At 37.6% G+C, this 21,488-nt stretch overlaps 1 protein-coding gene across 11 annotated transcripts in view; it reads left to right on the plus strand.

Moving 5' to 3' along the window:
- NEK10 (NIMA related kinase 10) overlaps positions 1-21,488 on the plus strand; it is a 228,214-nt gene that overhangs the window by 90,626 nt on the left and 116,100 nt on the right. For 10 of the 11 annotated variants that reach the window (XR_005376940.1, XM_038570664.1, XM_038570669.1 and 7 more), the window contains one exon: positions 1,555-1,630. Coding sequence is in view for 10 of the 11 variants with exons in the window: in XM_038570664.1 (XP_038426592.1) it covers positions 1,555-1,630 (76 nt within the window). In the remaining variant the exon portion in view is untranslated. Of the gene's footprint in view, positions 1-1,554; positions 1,631-11,480; positions 11,671-21,488 lie in introns of those variants that run through there. The other variant, XM_038570673.1, reaches the window with a different exon arrangement.

Raw genomic sequence — 21,488 nt, forward strand, 5'->3', positions numbered from 1 at the left:
AGTTTATGTAGAATTGATATTTATTCCTTAAATATTTGGTAGAATTTGTTATTGAAATGATCTGGGCCTCATTTTCCTTTGTTAGGAGTACTAGGTTTTGATAAGGATTTGATAAGGATTTGGCCTTAGAATTAAGTAACGCCAGATTCACATCTGACTGTTAATTTCTCCTTGTAAGACCTTGGGCAAGTTACTCAATCTCTAAGTAAACTGAGCCTTAATTTTTATCATTTATAAAGTGGGTGACTGCAAAGACTGAATAATGATACCATCAGTTGTTTAACTTGTATTATCCTGCATTTACAAATGTTAATTGACTCAGATTTTATTATTGTACCATACTATTTACTACTATTGGCTATTATAATCCTTATTTTAGAGGTAAGAAAACTACCGCAAAAGGAGATTAAATAACTTGCTCAGAGTTACTCTGGTAGTACATGATGGAGCAAGGATTTGAATGGAGGCTGGTTCCCAAGTTCTTGCTTTTAAGTGCTAAGCTGCACTAACCATAATAATACCTGTCTTTCAGGATTGCTAGTAGTATTCAATTAGGCAATTCATGTAAGCAGCTGAATTTGTGTTATTTCAAAGTTGTTGTTTAGTAAATGAGTATTTTTTATTAATAATGTGAATTACTATTGGTTTGAAGTCTTTGGAATATTTTCAACCTGAAAGATATAATAGTATAGATACATTATCAAATACTCTTATTAAGGCTCACTGCAGTGAAATTCCCTAAATATTTGGTGCACTGTACATAGTGATATTGTGAACACGAAATCTTATTAGGCATAGTCCCTTAAATTCTTGCCCTGGTTCCACACTTTTTGCATAATCCTGGTAATTAAATCTCTCCAAGCGTAGGTAAGTCTGCATAGTGAGGCTATGAAGAATATCTGTTTCCATCATTCACTTTGACCTAAGTTGTTGAGTGGTTTAAAGAAGAGAAGTATCTAAAATTGCTTTGAAAAGTACAGGTAGTGTCATGTTAAACATAAGTATTTGGTGTTCTAAGTTAAAAATCAAAATCCTTTGTTGGTATGTAAATATTTTAGATGATTCTGAATATCATTATTTACTGTGACTTAGTACAATTAGATGCTGTTTAGTATCAGATTTCAGGTCTCCGTGGTGGTTATTTAGGCTTACCTTATTTTAATTTCTTTTCTTTTTTTTTTTGTTTTCTGTCCAGCTGAGATGATGCCTGGCATATGCTAAAATGTCAGATTCATTTTATTTATTTGAAAATTATAAAGATAACCTAAAAAGTAGAATCACTAGTTCAATAAGTACTTTGCCCTACTGTTTAGTCAGCAAGACTTATTTTAGTTTTTTGGTGCTAAATCTTATTATCTCAAAATATATAGCATAACGGCCTGTAGTATGTATGTTATTAATTAAGACTGAGAATGGTGTGGAAGATTGGCACATGGTGCGTTTTGACAGAAGGTTAAACAGCTTTCTGTTGTGAACTTCAATAGTTATTGTATGGAATGTCAAAAGCTAAGGAACCACAATAATAATAATATTGCATTTTTTTGTGAATTATAGCTGACTTTGGGCTGGCAAAGCAAAAACAAGAAAACAGTAAACTCACGTCTGTTGTTGGAACAATCCTGTATTCCTGGTAAGAACAATTATTTTATGATTCTCAAACATCATACCTGATTGGGGCTTTAGTTTCGTGTCTTGACTCGCAAAAGAAAGATGACTATAGGTAAAGGAGCTTATTTAATGTTTTCCTCAATTACCCAGAAAATACATATGTACACAGGTATACATTATTTTTTTTTACAAGTATACATTATTATGTGAGTTTGAAATAACAACAAAAAATCATCTTTAAGGTAACTCTGTCCATCCTGGGAACTACTTTCATTCCTCATAAATTGCAATGATCCTTGGCACATAGTAGATGTGTAATTGTTGTTGAAGGATCTGCGAATGAACTAGTAGACTCGCTATTCACTGTGACACTTGGAATATCTTACTGTACCTACTTGAAAAATGCCTATTTTTCTCTTGTCTGCCTGTAAGCATTCAAGAGCAAGAGAAAGGTTTGTGTGTGTGTGTGTGTGTGTGTGTACTAATACGCATATCCTGGCACCTGGAAAAAAAATAGGTGCTGCTGGATACATTTTATTGTGTGAATGAATAAATGCTGACAAAGATAGTTAGACATATGTTTATGAAGTTGGTTGCTTCTTGGGTAAATGAGTGTTTACATTTTGATGAATTGAAACACTTGTAACTTATTTAATATGCTTTGAGGGTTCCTTTATAATCCATTAATTATTAGGCCATTAGAATCTCCTTTTGCTGATCACATCTCACTTGTCTGAATCTTTTCAAATTAGCAAGCAGATACAGTCATCAGTAGACATAACAGATTCAGGGAAATATTCCCAAAACTTATTCAGCAGGTCAAGCAATCTAGATACTTCTAACTTCTTTTTTAATCTACTCTGTTGTTGTGCAGTTGAGTCCTGGGGATAGGATTCAGAATAAATCTTCTCAAGGGAGAATGGAAAGTCTCTGTAAATAACAGTCTCATTTAAAAAATTCCTTTCCTACAAGAATGTTCAGAACAGTGTCAGGGTTCCTACCAGGGTTCTGACACTGTTGGCTAGTTATTATCTTAAGTTTTAATTATTCCAAATTTAAGACATTCCATAATAATTTGAGTGACATGTCCAGTTCCTTTTGAATTTTCTATATTCTCGTTTTCTGAGTTTGTTAATTGGACAAAAATAAAGCAGATATATTTCATGGTCCTTCCTTGCTCTGGGTCTCATTACCTCTTGCCTTTTTTTTAAATTGCCTTTTTTAGCTATCCTCAAAGTGTTTCCCACCAGATTCTGTAATCTTTGTATAATCTCGAACTTCTCTGAGCCTATTAGTGTGCACGTTGAATGCCTGTCCCTGCACTCCAGGGACCCAAGAATTTGATGAGTCTGGTGTTCCCGTGTCTTTTGCTATTTCCTTTTGCCTTGGTTCCTTGGCTATTTCCTTACTTAATGGAAGAAAGTTCTCTTGATCAACTGTTGTAGGAAGTACCTCAGAGAATTCTTTATTCTGTATCTCAGCTGTTAGATAAATGGTTTGTGCACACTGGACTGATTGTGTTAGAACAGAAGGTCAATAAAAGTTCCTTTCCTTCCTCTGATTTGATTCATTATGAGGCAGGTCATTGTTATCCTTCTCATGGAAAATTATCTCCAATTATGGTCCTTGGTTCCGTTTTTTATTTGTATGTCTTACTTCAATTCCAGAGTCTAAGTCTGCATACTATATTCAACTGTGTTTTCAGAACAGATTTTATTTTTTTTTTTTTTTTTTTTTTTTTTTTTTTTAATTTTTATTTATTTATGATAGTCACAAGATTTTAGAGTTTGAAGCTCTGAGAAACATTTTAGGCTCATTCTTCATGGAACACTTATTCGTGATTTCTGGATAATAAGCAAGTATGAGCTCATATGAATGGAAAACTTTTATGAATCCTGGAATGGGAATTCTTTGAGACTCTATTGCTTAGTCTAATCCCATCCACATTATGACATTAGATAATTTAAAGCAAAGCTGGGGAAGTTTCCACTGGATGGATCAAAATAAACCTGTAGGTAAACTTGGACAAGCAGAGATAAAGTGAAGCAATCCCAACCATTGATTGTACCTCTTACATTCTTTTTTTTTTTTTTTTAAAGATTATTTTATTTATTTATTCATGAGAAACACAGAGAGAGAGAGAGAGAGACAGAGACATAGACAGAGGGAGAAGCAGGCTCCATGCAGAGAGCCTGATGTGGGACTCAGTCCGGGGACTCCAGGATCACACCCTGAGCCGAAGGCAGACACTCAACTCCTGAGCCACCCAGGTGTCCCTACCTCTTACATTCTTAAAAATGCTGTAATAAACTCAGAACTCTTAAATGGCTTAAAACACTTCAGGAGCTTCCAGTTGCTCATTATTTAAAGACCAAGTCCTCAGTGTGCTACAAGCCCGCAACCCTGCATGCTGTAGCCCCTGGCAAGTCATTGTTTTTACTTTAGCCCTGACCTTACTCTATTGGTTTCTAGCTGTTGCATCTGTGTTCCCACTGACCACATGGCTTTGGCACATGCTGCTACTCCCTCTGCCTGGAATACTCTTTTTTCCCACTGGCCATCTGGTTAACTTTCTCATCCTCTACCACTCAGCTGGAGTGTAGTCTCCTCAGGTGAAATCCCCTAGCCGACACTTATTTCCCCTGGTCTACAGACTCCGTGCACTTTTCTTTCATTTGGTGGAACTTTTCATTTATTTTGTGTTATGCTCAGATGGTTTTGTGCATCATTATTCTCAGCACTGAGCTGAGGTATTTTACAGGTTCACAAGAAGTATTTACTATATGAATGATCTAATACTTACATGGTTACAAACAGTACCTGACACAATGAACTATAAAGAAAATTGCTTCTTTTGGGCAGCCTGGGTGGCTCAGCGGTTTAGCGCTGCCTTCAGCCCAGGGTGTGATCCTGGAGACCTGGGATCAAGTCCCACGTTGGGCTCCCTGCATGGAGCCTGCTTCTCTCTCTGCCTGTGTCTCTGCCTCTCTCTGTCTCTCTCATGAATAAATAAATAAAATCTTAAAAAAAAATTGCCTCTTTTGACTATAACAAACTTTTAATCCATCACTTTTTCCCTTTGCTGTTTCTTCAGGTCTTCAAAATGTTCCTGCATGATTTCTCTTTCTCCAGCTATCAATAGAGTTTCCTTACTTTCTTTACTTCCATATGGCATCTGCTTTACTGTTTTTATTAAGATTTTATTTATTTATGGGGACGTCTGGGTGGCTCAGCAGTTGAGCATCTGCCTTCAGCTCAGGGCGTGATCTGCGTCTGGGGATCGAATCCCACATCGGACTCCCTGTAGGAAGCTTGCTTCTCCCTCTGCCTGTGTCGGCCTCTCTCTCTGTGTCTCTCATGAATATATAAATAAAATCTTTTAAATTTTTATTTATTTATTTATTTATTTATTTATTTATTTATTTATTTGAGAGAGAGAGTGAGAGTGAATGAGTGAGAGAGCAGGAAGGGGGAGAAGGGGGGGACAGAAGCAGACTCCTCACTGAGCAGAGAACCCAACTCAGGGCTCCATCCTGGGACCCCCGGATCATGACCTGAGCTGAAGGCAGATGCTTAACAGATTGAGCCGCCCAGGCGCCCCTGGTATCTGCTTTCATGCCACTTCTGGAGGGAGGTTCCCTGATCATCTGCCCCAAACAGCAGCCTCCTCAGACTCTATCCCTTTCTCTTGCTTTATATTTCCATAGCACCTGCCTCTCTCTGACACTATGTTACATCTTCATCGGTTTGTGTATATCTCTCCCACTAATACACAGACTCCATATCTGTAGGGCTCTCCTCTGTTCTGTTCACTGTTGTTTCCCTGGGGCCTGAAGGAGCACACTGACAGAATTCTAATAAATATTTTGAATTATTAAAGTGAAAAAAAGTTTTTTAAAAAAGTGAAAATGAGTCATTCTGGGCTTTTTTCTTTGTCTGAAAATGCCATCTTTAAACTTTATTAAGTAATTGGGAAAAATGGGCAAATGTACATATTTAAAATACACCACACAACGATTTGATTCATATATACATTGTGGGATGATTATTGAGGTCAGGATATTAACACATTCATCTACATAGTTAACTTTTTTCTTTTGTGTTCTTGCAACATTGCAAGAAGATCTACCCTCAGCAACTTTTAAGCACACAAAACCATATTATTAATTGCAGGCACCTTGCTGTACCTTAGATCTGAGGAACTCTTTTCTTATAACTGAAAGTTTGTGTCCTTTGATCTGCATCTCCCCATCTCTCCCTCCCCCTAGCCCTGGGCAGTCATCACTCTGCTCTGTTTCTATGAAATAATTTTTTTTTTGTCTTTGTCTATGTGACTTATTTTACTTAGCATAATATCCCCTAGCTTCATCTATGTTGTTTGCAAATGGCAGGGTTTTCTTCTTCTTAATGGCTAAATAATATTCCATTATATGAATATCCCACATTCTATATTTTAGTATAATGAAAAATCCATGTGTGTTTTTATCAGGGTCTGAAGCTGAGCATATCTCTGAATTTTTCCTTTTTAAAAAGATTTTATTTATTTATTCATGAGAGACACACAGAAAGGCAGAGACATAGGCAGAAAGAGAAGCAGGCTCCCTGTAGGGAACCCGATGCAGGACTTAATCCCAGGACTCTAGGATCACGCCTTGAGCCAAAGGTAGATGCTCAACTACTGAGCCACGCAGGCATCCCTCTTTGAATTTTTCTGACTTTTGTCTTCACAAACCTAAAGGGAACATTTTTAGTTTGGAACAATATCTTGGTGACATGGTCTGCTATATTTTTCCTATTTATTTACTTTATATCTTTCATAGTTACCAGAATAGTGAATAATGGAATCATATAGGATATTATCATTTTAAAAAAATAAAATGTGGAATGATTACATGTTATTGAGACAAGTATTCTCCCACAATTGACAAATTGGTCCTGAGGAAAATTTCTAAGGAGGAATTTTAAAGAATAAGAGCATAATTGGAAAAAGGATGTGATATTGACAGGTAGATTGGTAGGGTCATTATTAAGAGCATAGGCTCTGGAATCAGACTGCCTGGGTTTAAGTTTTGGGTCTACTGTTGAGGATTATAAATTATTGAATTTCTCTGTGCCTCAATTTCCTCATCTGTAATCTGAGATTATTAATAGGGCCCACCTTCTAGAATTGTTGTCAGATTAAGTGCAGTGGTACATATTGAGTGCTTGGAACAATGCCTGGCTCGCATATGGTAAGCACTCATTAGATCACAGTGGTTGGTATTTGCTAATGTGAGTCTAAAATTTTGAAAGGATCATGCCCATTTGAATTATAGATTGTATTGTATCTAAGAATCAGATTCATTTCTTAATAATTATAATGGAGAAGAATTACTTATGCTGTATTTATTTATAGTTCGTTCTCCCTCTCCATCTCTATGTTTGGTCCCTGAGTGGCTTCTTTGGTTACTAGGAGGGGCCAGGATTTTTCTAGCAGCTGGTGAGTGTGAAAAGGAAGGAGTATATGTTTAGCATGCAAAGACAGGGAACCTGGAGGAACAGAAATTTCCATAGAGGGGCCTTGAGCAGGTGGGATATGGGGATGCTTTTACCTGTAATTACATTTATTTATGGCTTCTCTGTGGCCTAGCAGGCTAAGATATACCTGGATGATATATTATATCACCCCTTCCCTTTCTGTCCACAGACCCTCCAAGGCTCTAAAAATACACACACACACACACACACACACACACACACATATACACACACACACACACACAAGGAAGGGAGAGTGGGAGAGATAGAGTGAGAGAACTGTTTTATTATCTGCTTAGGTGAAGTAGGAGTGGATTTTGAACAAATTCAAGATTTATTTACACAGGGGTGCCTGGGTGGCTCAGTGGTTGAGTGTCTGCCTTTGGCTTAGGTCGTGATCCCCAAGTCCTGGGATTGAGTCCTGCATTGGGCTTCCCGCAGGTAGCCTTCTCCCTTTGCCTATGTCTCTCCTCTCTATGGGTCTCTCATGAATAAATAAATAAAATCTTACAAAAAAAGATTTATTTACACAAATTGAACTCTAAATACATCTTAAGACTCAGTGGATTAGGCCACATGGCCTCATGAATTTGAATGGAAGCTACAAAATAGAAACTACTAGAGAGCATCTACTAATAATGTTCCACCCCATAATGTCTATCATTATCTTGCCAACCACATATTTTTGTTTAATTTTATTTATCTAACACACAAATGGAGTTTACTCAGTGGCAGACACCGTTTTAAGTGTTCTGCAAATGTTAAGCCATTTGATCTTCCAACCTCTTTTAAAATAGGTGTGACTGTCTTCAGTAATCTTTGGGGAGGTTAAATGATCCTGCCCAGTGTTGCAGCCAGGAAGTGGAAAAGCCTTGGATTTAAATTCAGACAGCCTGACTGCAAGAGTGTATGTTCTTAATCTCTCTGCTGTGCTGCCTGCTAACGGGTCAGTCACTGGTAGACTGAACTCCTGTGTCAAGAATGAGAATTATTGTACTCTGACTGATGTCTACTTTAGGAACATTGTGATTTGTTCTTTAGAATACATACCTTCTAGGTAGCCTTCATCATATATATGTTTGACAAGTTTTATTTTGAATTGAATATTAAAAATTCTTGTTTTATATTTTTTTCTAATTTTCACAGGTGTTTTCTCATTATTCAACACTCTTGAAACAATTTTAGATAAGTTTTGGATACTGATAACAGATTTAATGTCCAGAGACATTCTGAATTCTAACTGAAAAGTTGTGGTGTTTCTAGGAAAGAAAAAAAAATCAAGTTAAGAACATCTATAGTTTTTTATATAAAGCTATAGTGTCTTTGATTCTACTGACATCACAGGAAATGTATGAATGGGGACCAATACATTGTAGGACACAGGATATGGCTAGTTTTCATTTTACATGTCTGGCAATGTGAAACACTTGGCCTAACCTAGATTAGGAGTTTGAATATAGATACATAATGTGATGTACATTATGGATTTTTCAGAGTCTAATTTGTTCTGAACTCCTCGGCAGCACAAACAGCAAGGACGGGAGTTCTCTGATGATGATTTTGTCAGTGGAAGTCCTTACTTCTTTATCGACGGGTAATTCCAAGTCACATATCTTCAATTTCTACAGCTCTTTTCCTTACCTTTTTTTATAGTCCTTATTTTAACAAGTAAACATGGGTCTGTAAGCAATGGATGTCTTTCTCTACATTTGCCTGAGTTATTTGTCTAGTTTGCCTCTTTAAACATTTGATATGCAAGTCATTACGTTGAATACTCCACCTTTCCTATTGGAAGTAGATATGAGAGGGAATACAGCATGATCAGATGTCTTACTTTAAGGGATTACAGTATGATCAGATGTCTTACTTTAATATGTTTTTCTGAGAGAGGGGTGGTTTGACCAAAAGAAATGCCCTCCTGTTCTTAAACACAAATTAACTTATTGAATAATTAAGTAATTAGATGATTTATTTGATGATGAGAAAATGTATGCTTTGGTTATCTACTATTATAGAACAGATCATCCCCAAATTTAATTACTTAACAGCAGTTTATATGAATGTGCTATGAAGTTCCTCTGTTGGTTCCATTGGGCTCACTTATGTGGATACATTCAACTGAAGTATTGTCTCGTCCAGGAGGTCCAAGACAGCCTCACATATCTGACAGTGAGTGTTGATTCTTGACGAGGGCCTCTTGAATCTGTTCCAGGTAGCCTTTTGTTTATGTGACTGTGATAGAGTGGCATTCCGAGAGGCCTCCCCTGAATCATCTCACACTTATACTGGCCCATGCTGAAAATTGCAGGAATCCTCTTCCTCCTGCAATGTTTCTCTAGCGCCATCTGCAGAGAAGCTTAACATTGTGCTCACTTTGTAGGAGAAATACTTAAAGGAATGCCATTGTTTATTGAAGGGTGGATTAGGAGGAGCTAGGAGGCACTAAATCCATAGCTAAGACTTCAAGTCCAACGTTTGGCTCAGCATCCCTGAGGATGGGGCATTAGTAGAATAGGTCCACACTACTGCCATGGCATGGTCAATGCCTTTATTTCCTCCATATAATACAAGGCAATTTATTTCTCTGTACTTCAAGCACTGGTACATCTCCAGTTTGTGAAAATGAAATCCTCCTTCAGTTTAATTCTTAACAGATTCAGCATATTTAGAGGAGAGCAGGAGCTGTGATTTGGCTGGGTTGGGATTTATGTTGGAATAGTGGGAGAGCTGGAATTTTCCTCTTGGCTTTTTGGAGCTACTGGGTATCTCAGCCTGGCAGTCACTTAGTGGAAATACTATATTTCAGAAGATCTGCAGAATGAAACTGTTCATCAGTTCACCTGTTTCTTATGTAAATACCTCAGCACTTGTCAGGAGCAGATCACTCAGTTCTTTCCCATGAGGAGAATTCAACTTAATTTGGGGAGACACATACACACACAGGAATAGAATGATCAGGGATTAGTAAGCCGCCCAGTGCTTATATGAGCCTCTCTGGCAGGTGCACAGAGAAAGTCCCTAGGAACGGATAGAAAGCTATGGGGAGAATGGGGACCAGCCAGTGCTGCAGAACTTGAGGGACAGACCCACAGGCATGGAGTAGGCACTATATACTCTTCTGTGTAATGATTGTGCCATGGTCTATACACTGTGCAGGGTTTATACAAAATGAGTTATATTTTCCTCCCATTCAGAGGCTATGACAGGATTTGCTTGGAAGCAAGTCTGGCTGACTGATCAAAGGTCAGAAGAGGGGATCCCTGGGTGGCACAGTGGTTTAGCGCTTGCCTTTGGCCCAGGGTGTGATCCTGGAGACTCAGGATCGAATCCCACATCGGGCTCCCGGTGCATGGAGCCTGCTTCTCCCTCTGCCTATGTCTCTGCCTCTCTCTCTCTCTCTCTGTGAGACTATCATAAATAAATAAAAATTTAAAAAAAAAAAGGTCAGAAGAGAAGAAGAGAAAAGAGAACAGTGATGAGGGTATATAAAGAAAGGAAACTGTGGGAGAAGTGAGAGGATTTAAACAGTGGGGAAAGATGAAGGTCAAATTTGAGATCAGAGGTAGAGTAATTAAAGGAACATTTTAGTTATTTTGCAGTGCTACATTCAACCTGTCTTATTCTTATGAATATATTACTCAATGACTGTACTAATCATATAGCCCTTTACATCAATTTATTTCATAACTTATTTAGTTGATATTGCTCTGTACTATTATTACATTTTAAACTTGATATTAATTATTGATTTTTAATCTTAGCATTTTGGAATGCTCATAAGAATCCTAGGATAGCACAATGCCAATAAAAGAAAACCTCTTTTGAAGTGGCAGATATTGTTTTCTCTAAAATAGTAGGATGATAGTTACAAGTCCAGTATTTTGAAATTCAAGCTGCCCTTTAGGGAAGGAATCTTCATAAAAATACACATAACAACAAAACAATGAACTGTCAATCTGTGGCAACATTATGATCTATAATCAAATGACAAAATAAAATTTTGAATATGTGAACTATAAGGAACTTTGATACATATTGGTAACACTCAACCATTTCAAAGCCTTATTTTCACAGAAAGAAATATTTGCAGGATCCACACATTTGATGGGTTAATTCTGAAGATTTATATATATTACCTAATCTCGTTTTAGTGTTCTAGGGTTTCAAGAAAACCTTATATATTTCCCATAAAGCGTTTGCCTCTCAGTCTACCCAGATCACCTTACCTTATTTAATCTAAATTTATCTCCAATTTTTATAACAAAGCCTGCTTCATCTATAAACTTTGTAAACTGTGGTCCAAATCGTAGCAGTGAGAGTAGTTAGTAATGAGATGTCACTGGGTTTGCTTGCAGGGCTGTCCTCTCTAAGGAGCCAATAGAGGGAAGCCTGGACGGCTCAGTGGTTGAACATCTGCCTTTGACTCAGGGTGTGATCCTGGAGACCCGGGATGGAGTCCCAGGTCGGGTTCCCTGCATGGAGCCTGCTTCTCCCTCTGCCTGTGTCTCTGCCTCTCTCTCTCATGAATAAATAAATAAAATCTTAAAAAAAAAAAAAAAAAAGGAGCCAATAGAATGTAGTGCAGACTCTAGGCTGGACAGCCGAGGTTTCCTCCTGGCTCTACACCTTCCTAACTTACTATTTCTGGGTCTCATTTTCTTTATCGGAAATGGCAGAGCTGTGATAGTGATACTTCCTTATATGCATAAGGTTGTGGTGAGGATTGAAAAGATAGATGATAGATATATAGGTAGATAGAAAAATAGAGATAAGTAGATTGCACTAGCATTTGGAGTATAGCAGGGATCCAGAATATATTAGCTGAGAGCAACAGCTTTATTTCCTAATATTTAGGAAAATATTTCCTCCCCCCATTCCACTTCAGGTACTATGCCAAGTGGTTTAGTTAAGTCCCATTGCATAGAGATCTTGCCTCTCTGACCTGTTTGGGCTGCCCAGACTTGGTGTTTCTCCCAAGGTAGGTCAATTCTAGCATTCCCACTCCTGTTGGGAAGATGGCAGGAGTGGGAGTTTTCTTTTCATTGAAGCTGATCCAATTGGAATTCTTTCCTGACAATGTGTTTAGCTGGGACTCCTCGGTAAAGAAAGGAAGCTGGCATAAAAAAAACATGAAAGGCGCATAAATGTTTGGTGCCCATGTTGGTAGTCGTGGTGGATATCCACCTGAGAAGGAGGCCAACACTTGGAGAGAGTAAGAGGAAAAGTTCTGGCAATGTCCAGACCCTAGATTCCATTTTCCTTAAGACTCACCTGCAGCTTTGCTCTTCTAGTGTGTACAGAAGCCTATCAATAAATTCATCTGATTGCCTAACCTTGGTGCATATCTTTCTTTCACTTGACTCCTAGTTCAGGTTGCCCCCAGTGCACTCTCTGGGACAAGGGTTCATGTGAAAGTCGTTTGTTCCAGAGAGGATCCTAGGAAATGGGAATAGGGTAGTGAGGAAGAGAGACAAGGAAGGGAAGACAACAGAGAAATAATTTCTTGGGGCAATTCACCACTGTGGGTGATTGGACCTCAAATCTGCTGGAGTTGGTTTAAATGTATAACTCAACAATCCCACCCAAAAGGAGAGAAGAGTGATCATGCCAGGTCATACCCACCATTGGTTAAGGTCTGTTCCTGGGATACGCAAGTTAACTGACACTTCAGGCCTATTGTGCTGCGGGCAGAGAAAGTCCAAGCAATTACGAAAAATCCTCAGAGAAACATGCAAATGATTGGAACTCAGGCCAGCATGTGCTGAAGAAGTAAGGGTGAAGGGGAGTAGGGAAGATACCTATAGCACCTGCTTTGTCTTATATGGGAAAATGTTCTGACATGTTCATTTCATTTCCTGTGAGCTCACACTGCATGAGAAATACACTTGCAGTGTTAGCTCAAAGTCTTTGTGCAAACTGAGCAGAAGTGTGTCTGATCCTCTTCTGTTCTTTGAACAAATCTAAAAATTTCCCAACTCTTTCTGGACACAGTCTTCTATGTCAATAGTAGGAAGTCATTAAAGAAGTCCTGACAACTGGGTTTGGATTTTCCTCATAGTTAGATGGGGGTGAGAATTTTTTTTTTTTTCTTCACAATCTCACCCTGAGAGACTTTCTACCCTCCCTACAGTTCTGGATTCATAAATAAGATGGTAATGGGATGCAGTTGATGTAATGATCATTTGAAAATAGATGTGAAAGTAATAACTAAAAATCAGGAACGAATTAGAATCTTCTCTCTGTGAGTATGTCTACCAGTTCATATAAAGGCTGTCTGAAGTTTACTTGGAAGTTGCTTGACTGCTTTTTAAAAATCAGTCTTTTGTTAAGGAGCAAGACTATATATTTTTATGTGATTTTATATTTAGAGGAAAGCATTTGTATAATTATATACTAAGATTGAGTGATTGTATTATCCTTCTTTGCAAAATTATCATAATTACTTTATTTAGTTATGTACTTGAATTTTAAAAGCTGGTGATATTTGGCTTGAATACAAATACAAAATGTGTGATGTCAACCGATATGCTAGCTATTTTTTTTAAACATCATTAGAGACAAGCAAATGGCAGTCGATGTACAATGAGAAATTTCAAGGCTGTTGGATCTGAATTTAATTTCTGTTTGTGACTCAAAGTAGGCAGTGCTTGATAATTTGATGGCTAGAATATAATCACTGGGTGAATGTAATCCATTTGTTTAATTGCCCAGACTCCTCACTGTATTTACAGTTAATTGGTTCTCATTATGGTTTTCCTAATAGATAGCATAAAGCAGTAGGATTAGAGAAACCTGAAAAAGAACACTTAATTTGTGTTCTTTCTTGAAGCAAAGACTTAACAAGTGTTTATCTGGTTCATTTTTCACCATCTTCATGACAGGTTAGGGGGGAAAAAGTCTCCAAGGGAGGTGATGTATAAATTCTTTTCATTGTTTTGGGCCTTTGAAAATTTTTATAACCAGAAAGCCAAAAGCCCAAAAACGTTCTTATGTCTAATTGAAGTCCTTTTCTTATGACTTGAAATTCTTTTTTGGACTTTAGTGGCTGTGCAAAGTAGCAGATCACTACCTACCATTTAATAGTTCTCATCTAGTGAAAGTTTCTAAGTCTTTTCTTCTAAATTTCTTCCTTCTTTTCTCATGGTTCTAAACCTTCAGTTCAGGCTTCTAGATATCCCACAAAAAACTGCCCATTCTAAACCTTTTCTAATGCCTTAGGAAAAGCCAGATGAATTCATCTGATGAGGAGGAATCTAAGTTCCTTTTTTAAAGTACAATTTTAATGCTGCATTTTTGGCTCAAATATGTGCATTTCCTCCATATAAGGGCTGATTTTACTTCATTTCATTTACTGACTTCATTTACTGATGGAGCAAATTAAAATCGTAAATATCCCTAAAAGATTTCCCAGTCTGCCTTCCCTTCCTCCTTCCCCACAGTTAACCTCACTATGAATTCTAGAGCTTTCCTATATTAGTTGAGTTTCAGGCAATTTGCAAAGAATTTGATTAAAAACACATTGGTTGTGCTGACAATGTAAACAAATAATGAAATTACTATAAATGGATATTTCTGGTTACTGATTTTTAAAATCAGTGATCTGAAAATTTTAATTTTCAGAATCGTTTTTAGATACATAAACATTTCTGCCTTATTTTAAATTTTTTTCTCCCCTGTGTATTTGATATTTTATTTCTAGATTATTTTCAGCTATTGTGGGTATTGTACAGTGAAATGGGACGCTAGTTAGGTCAGCTAGGTAAATTATGGTAAGTGGTATTATAGACCACTAGAATAGTGGTCTTAGAAGCATACACACAGTATATTTTTAACTGGAAGGACAGGTTACCAATAGTGTATGTATATTATGATCTTAAAAAGCAGAAATATTTGAAAATACTGCCAAATCTGGCATCACGAACTAAAAGTGAATTAAAAATGAAAGGAAGACGAATAGAGATAAAACAAATAACAACAAAACCCCTAAGTCCGCCAGAAGTTCAAAACTTGATTAAATTTTCTTCTATTGCTTCCTTATTATAAAAGGAATATATTCTCATTGCAGAAAATAATGGAAAAAAACCCTATTAGGAACATTCATAATCCTACTTACCCAGCAATGGGACAAAACTCACAAAAAACAACTTTGTATCTCAATTTCAAATTCTTCTCTATGCAAATACACAGACACACCCACCCATGCATGGATGGTGAATGCTCCTTTTGTTCTTTTAGTTTTTTATCCATATTGTGTTCTGTTATCTGGATAAATCATAAATTAGTCAACCAGTCTCCTTTTTTAAGACATTAAAAGTTATTTCTAGCTACTCCCTAATTCATATGACACAAGGCATGTAAAATGGGCTGAAAATCAATTATAAATAAGAAGGCAAAGAAGTTTTCACACAAAATAATTATCAATATGTGGAAAATCAGTAACTGGGGATATTCATTTGGGATATTCATAATTTCTAATTTTCTAAAAGGAATTTTCGTTTTCACCATGGAGTTTTTTTATGGCCATTAAAATAAGAATAACTAAAAAAAAATAATAACTAACTAGAAGTTCTTAGACCTTTATGTGTATCAATGTCAGAGTTTAAACTAAATCAGTCTTAACTGAATGCTTTTTTACTGAGTAGTTTTTTTTTAACTGAATGCTTTTTTACTGAGTAGTTTTTTTTTTAAAGATTTTATTTATTTACTCATGAGAGACAGGGAGAGAGAGAGAGAGAGAGTGTTTATTTCACATGACCTAATAGGAATATAAGGAAACTGGTAGGCTTGACAGAAAATATCCTTGCTTTCCTCTTTTCTTTTATAGCAAAACTCTGAAAAAGAGGACTTGGCACATAGTAGGTGCTCAGTAAATACTTGTTCAGTGGATGAATGAATGAATGAATGAATAAATGAAAGAACTTAAAGGAGTAAGACTTTGTGACAATCCAGATGAGAGCTGATTTGGACCTGCTGTTAATGGGAATGAGAGAGAAAGGGGATGTGGGGGAAGGAGATTAATAAGAATTCTCCATACCTTCTGTTCAATTTTGTTGCGAAACTAAAACTACTCTAAAAAGATAAAGTCTTTTTAAAAGGAGGAGTTAGGGGTGTCTGGGTGGCTCATTTGGTTAAGCATCTACCTTCAGCTCAGGTCATGATCTCAGGGTTCTGGAATCAAGCCCTAAGTCGAGCTTTGTGCTCAGTAAGGAGTCTGCTTCTCCCAGTCTCTCTCCCTCTGGCTCTGCCCCTCCCTCCCACTCATGATTTCTCTTTCTCTCTCAAATAAATAAATAAAATCTTTAAAAAAATAAAAAGAGAAGGTAGTATATAAATTTCTTTTTTTTAAAGATTTTTATCTATTTATTCATAGAGACACAGAGAGAGAGAGAGAGAGAGAGGCAGAGACACAGGCAGAGGGAGAAGCAGGCCCTATGCAGGGAGCCCGACATGGGACTTAATCCTGGGTCTCCAGGATCACACCCTGGGCTGTAGGCAGCGCTAAACTTCTGCACCACCGGGGCTGCCCAGTATATAAATTTCAAAGGAAAAACTTAAAGTCCTTGGTGACTTATTTTATGTATTTGTAACATAGAAAAAATAGAATGTAATTTTAGGATTCTGTGTTTGATAATAAGATTAATTAGTGGTCCAATGGATGGATATACTTGATAGAAGCAATTTGTTTTCTTATTTCAATATTTCCATTTCCATTTTTTCTTACATCTTTTCTAATAAGGATAAAAACCCTATCATCTTAATGTTCAGATACTTGTTGACCAGGTAATGTTCTCTTCTGTCATTTCTAACCTAAGTTATGTTGTTGAGCTGAGATGGAATTTGCTTCTATTCACTTTGAGTTTTAATTGCTCTATGGAGTTGACTGAGGCATGGCAAGAGATCACTCAGAGTCAAAGAATTTCGCCCACTTAACTTGAGGTATACCAGAGTCTTACTATGACCCCCGTCAGCAGCTGTTAGGTCAACTCCCAGAATGGCTAGTGCTCGCCACCGTGCCTGAGCATCATAGGCTATGGGACCCAAGATACACTCTATAAGAATTCCCTCTATAGGTAGATTGTTCCCCCAATTCCTTTTTATTTTTTTGTCTTTCTTTTTTTTAAATTTTTTATTTATTTGTGATAGTCACACACACACAGAGAGAGAGGCAGAGACATAGGCAGAGGGAGAAGCAGACTCCATGCACCGGGAGCCTGATGTGGGATTCGATCCCGGGTCTCCAGGATCGCGCCCTGGGCCAAAGGCAAGCGCCAAACCGCTGCGCCACCCAGGGATCCCCTGTCTTTCTTTTTTTATTTGGAGTTATATTTTATTTGGTTTGGGACAATTCTTCAAACACATATAGACTGGATATTTGTCATATTTTCTGACTGTCCATATGACTTTGGAACATGTGTCCTACATTTGGAGAATTTCCCACCTGATGAATATCCTTTCCTTAAACAAGTCACCAGAAAAAATGTGTTTTCTTAGTCTTCCTTGATGCTGTAGCAAGTGGCTACCATGTAGCTCAGACTCCATCATTCAGATAACTTGCAAGAGTTGCACTTGCAAATGAAAATGGGAGAGGACATATACTGGGCAGAGTCCAACTTGGAGCAAGGGCAGAGGTGGTGGTGGAAGATTGTGATGTTGGGATCCTGATGTCTGTAGCCCTGTGTCAGTGGTATTGTTCCTTACTGTACAGCCCCCACGCCTGACCCTGGGATCCTCCCAGAGATTCTTTTAGCCTCTTCACGGGCTTTAATAAGTGGCTTTTCTGCATAAATGAGCTGTAGTGCCTCTGTGACACAGGTGTAGTACTAATGGTTTTTAATGAACACAGAATTAAAAAAGAGGGGACATCAGAGGCCTACTTCTGAATCCCTCTTCCCCCATGAAAGTGAGAGAACAATACAAAAGTGGTGATGGATCTCCTTGTATTTATTATTAATGATAAGTGACAGTTTTTTGAGCACTTACTATTTCAGGCATTGTCTCATATGATACTTTTGGTGGTCTTATGAGAAGATCATCATTAGCTCTACTTTTAGATGAGAAACATGATTTTTTTTTTTTTTGAAAATAGTATTTAAACAGCTTCCTATCTTAGCCAGGGTGCCATAGAAAATGGAGCATAAATGATAGCTCTTTGTTAGGAATGGGAGGTGGTAATCGCAAGGCATCAAGAGTGTGGAAAATCAAAAAACAAAGACAGGAAAGAGGGACAGTAAATACAGTATGTTGTGTTACTAAACTGGTCAGAGCTTCACTAGGAAACAGCCAATTACTTGGTCATGTGGGATGTCTCTGGACATATCTTGAGAAACCTCTGTGTATTAAAGTCCACTGGGGGACAAGGGCAAAGAATTAATCTCCTGTCTCTCATTGGTCAAAGATGTCTACCCAATAGGCCTTAATTTCTCCATACTTCTGGGTTGTATTATTCAACCCACTGGAAGTATTGTGGGATCAGTGGTATGTTACCAGTGGATAGAACAGTTGGCAGAGGCCTAGGTGCAGAAATGCCTGTAGCTTTCACCAAGGCTTCCATGAGGGAATCCAGGATGAAGGTGAGCCCTCACTCTGAGTGGCTAGACAGCTGTCAGTGTTAAGAAATGGAACTTTCCATTGAGCAAGCTGATGAGAGCCCAAGAGAACAGGACAGACCTGGGAACTGGCATAGGTGTAGACAAATCACTCCAAATTCTGTGTCTGTCATCATATTGGCATTCTTCCTGTGTGTCTATTTTGTGTCTCTGTTTCCTCTTCTTATCAGGACACTAGTCATATTGGATTAGGGCCCATCCTAATCAAGTATAGCCTCATCTTGATTACATCAAAGACCCTATTTCCAGATAAGATTACATTCACAGGTACCAAGAGTTAGTACTTTAAGACATATTTAGGGAGCACAATTCAACCTACAATAGCATCTGCATGATTAGGGAAGACATAGGGAAGAATTTGCAAAGAAGGGGAAGTAAATAATCTAGTTTTGAGTATGTTGAGTTCTAGTTGCTTTTGAGGCTATAAGGCTGCCATGTCTAGTATGTGACCCAAAATATGTTTTAGGAGCCTCAGGAGAGGGACACTTTGGTGGCTCAGTGGTTGAGCATCTGCCTCTGGCTCAGGTTGTGATCTCAGGGTCCTGAAATGGAATCCCACATCCCATGGGGAGCCTGCTTTTCCCCCTGCCTATGTCTCTGCCTTTCTTTGTATAGATAGATAGATAGATGATAGATAGATAGATAGATAGATAGATAGATAGATAGATAGATAAAATCTTTTTAAAAATTTTTAAAAAGGAGCCTCAGGAGAGAGTCCTGGCTGGTGAGGAGGCACAGAGTCATCAGCATCTGGGTGGTAATGGGTGTAAAGCTGACAAAGTGCTGAGCAAGACTTTGAGGACTGACAACATTTATGGGGTAGACACAGAAAGAAGAAGCCTTGGGAGAGACTTGGAAGGAGTAAGCAGAGAGGAGGTAGAAGAAGGAAAGCCAAGAGAAAATAGTGTCAGACATGAGAAAGTTTCTGAGAAAAAACACAATGCTTTTCCAAGGTCAACAGCATTCCGTACCGTAGAAAGGCCAAGTTTTGAGAATTGTCATTTTCATAAGGTGATTTCATGACTCAGTGGAAAGAATTGAAGGCTATCCCTTGGATCTGCAGATAGGATATCCCTCTGGATTCCCAAGAGTGGTGTATGAGAGAATCCCAAAGGAGAATATCCCTTGGATTTGCAGATAGACAGTGATTACCAAGTTTAGGGGTTTTGCGGGGAGTGGTAAGGGCAAAGGCAAGACTACAGTAAGGGTGATAAGCTGTGGGTAGAACTATGGCCACAGCCAGTAGAGAAAGTTGTGTTGTGAAAAAGTGAGGGTGGTGGTGGTGGTTAGAAACCAGAAAATAGAGGATGTTGTTCAGTGGAAAAGGAACCATTGATGGAGAGACTTAAAGGTCTGAGAGAGGGTGTGATCTGTGGAACAAGCAGGAACTCAGGATTCAGTCTCCTACTTCAAAGAGGGTGCTTTAGTTTTGATCTCTTCTATTTGTTGGGCATTTGCACATTATTTAATACGATGAGAGCATGCTAGAAAATCTTTGCAAACTATTGAATTAGGTGTTACAGCCCAAGAAAAAAAACTATTAATCATTAGCTGTAGCTCTACACAGAGTAATTTACAGTAATAGCTTGAATAAACACATTCAAATAATCCTGGTTTATTTAAGGTCATGTTTCCAAAAGGACCTCAATTGACAGAAATAACTATTATAGCTATAATTATTTGCATTTCAGTTCCTGACTGGCACGTATAATTTGGATATGTATAAACTTCAGTTTTTAAATTTTGGCTTGCATTTTTTTTTATTAAGCTTTTTGTTTTGGCTCCAGTATAGTTAGCATACAGTGTTATATTAGCTTCAGGTGTACAATATAGTGATTCAACAATTCTATGCATTACTCAGTGCTCATCATGATAAGTGTACTCTTAATCTCCCTCACCCATTTCATCCACCCCCACCCACCTCCCTTCTGGTAGCCTCCAGTTTGTTCTCTATAGTTAAGGGTCTCTTTCTTGGTTTGCCTCTTCCTCTCTCTTTTTATTTTTCCTTTGCTTGTTTGTTTTGTTTCTTAAATTCCACATATAAGTGAAATCATATTATTTGTCCTTCTTTGACTTATTTCACTTAGTATTATATTCTCTAGCTCCACCCATATTGTTGCAAACGGCAAAATTTCATCCTTTTTTGTGGCTGAATAATATTCTATTGTGTATCACAATGGAATATTATATATTATACACACACACACACACACACACCACATCTTCTTTATCCATTCATCTATCCTATTGATGAGCATTGGGACTACCTCCATAGTTTAGCTATTGTAAATAGTGCTGCTAGGGGTACATGTATCCATTTGAATTAGTGTTTTTTTTTTTAATTTTTTGAGTAAATACCCAGTAGCACAATTATTGGATCCTAGGGTAGTTCTATTTTCAGTTTTTTGAGGAACTTCTATACTGTTTTCCATAGTGACTATACCAGTTGATATTCCACCAACAGTGCATGAGGGTTCTTTTTTTCCACATGCTTGCCAACACTTGTTTCTTATGTTTTTGATTTTAGCCATTTTGACAGATATAAGGTGATACCTCATTGTAGTTTTGATTTGCATTTCCCCGATGATGAGTGATATTGATCATCTTTTCATGTGTCTTTTGGCCATCTGTATGTCTTCTTTGGAGGAATGTCTGTTCATGTCATCTGTCCGTTTTCTAATTGGATTATTTGGTTTTGGGGTTTTGAGTTGTATAAGTTCTGTATATATTTTGGATACTAATTTTGGCTTGCATATT

Source organism: Canis lupus, chromosome 23 (genome assembly GCF_011100685.1).
Source record: "Canis lupus familiaris isolate Mischka breed German Shepherd chromosome 23, alternate assembly UU_Cfam_GSD_1.0, whole genome shotgun sequence".
NCBI lineage: Eukaryota > Metazoa > Chordata > Mammalia > Carnivora > Canidae > Canis > Canis lupus.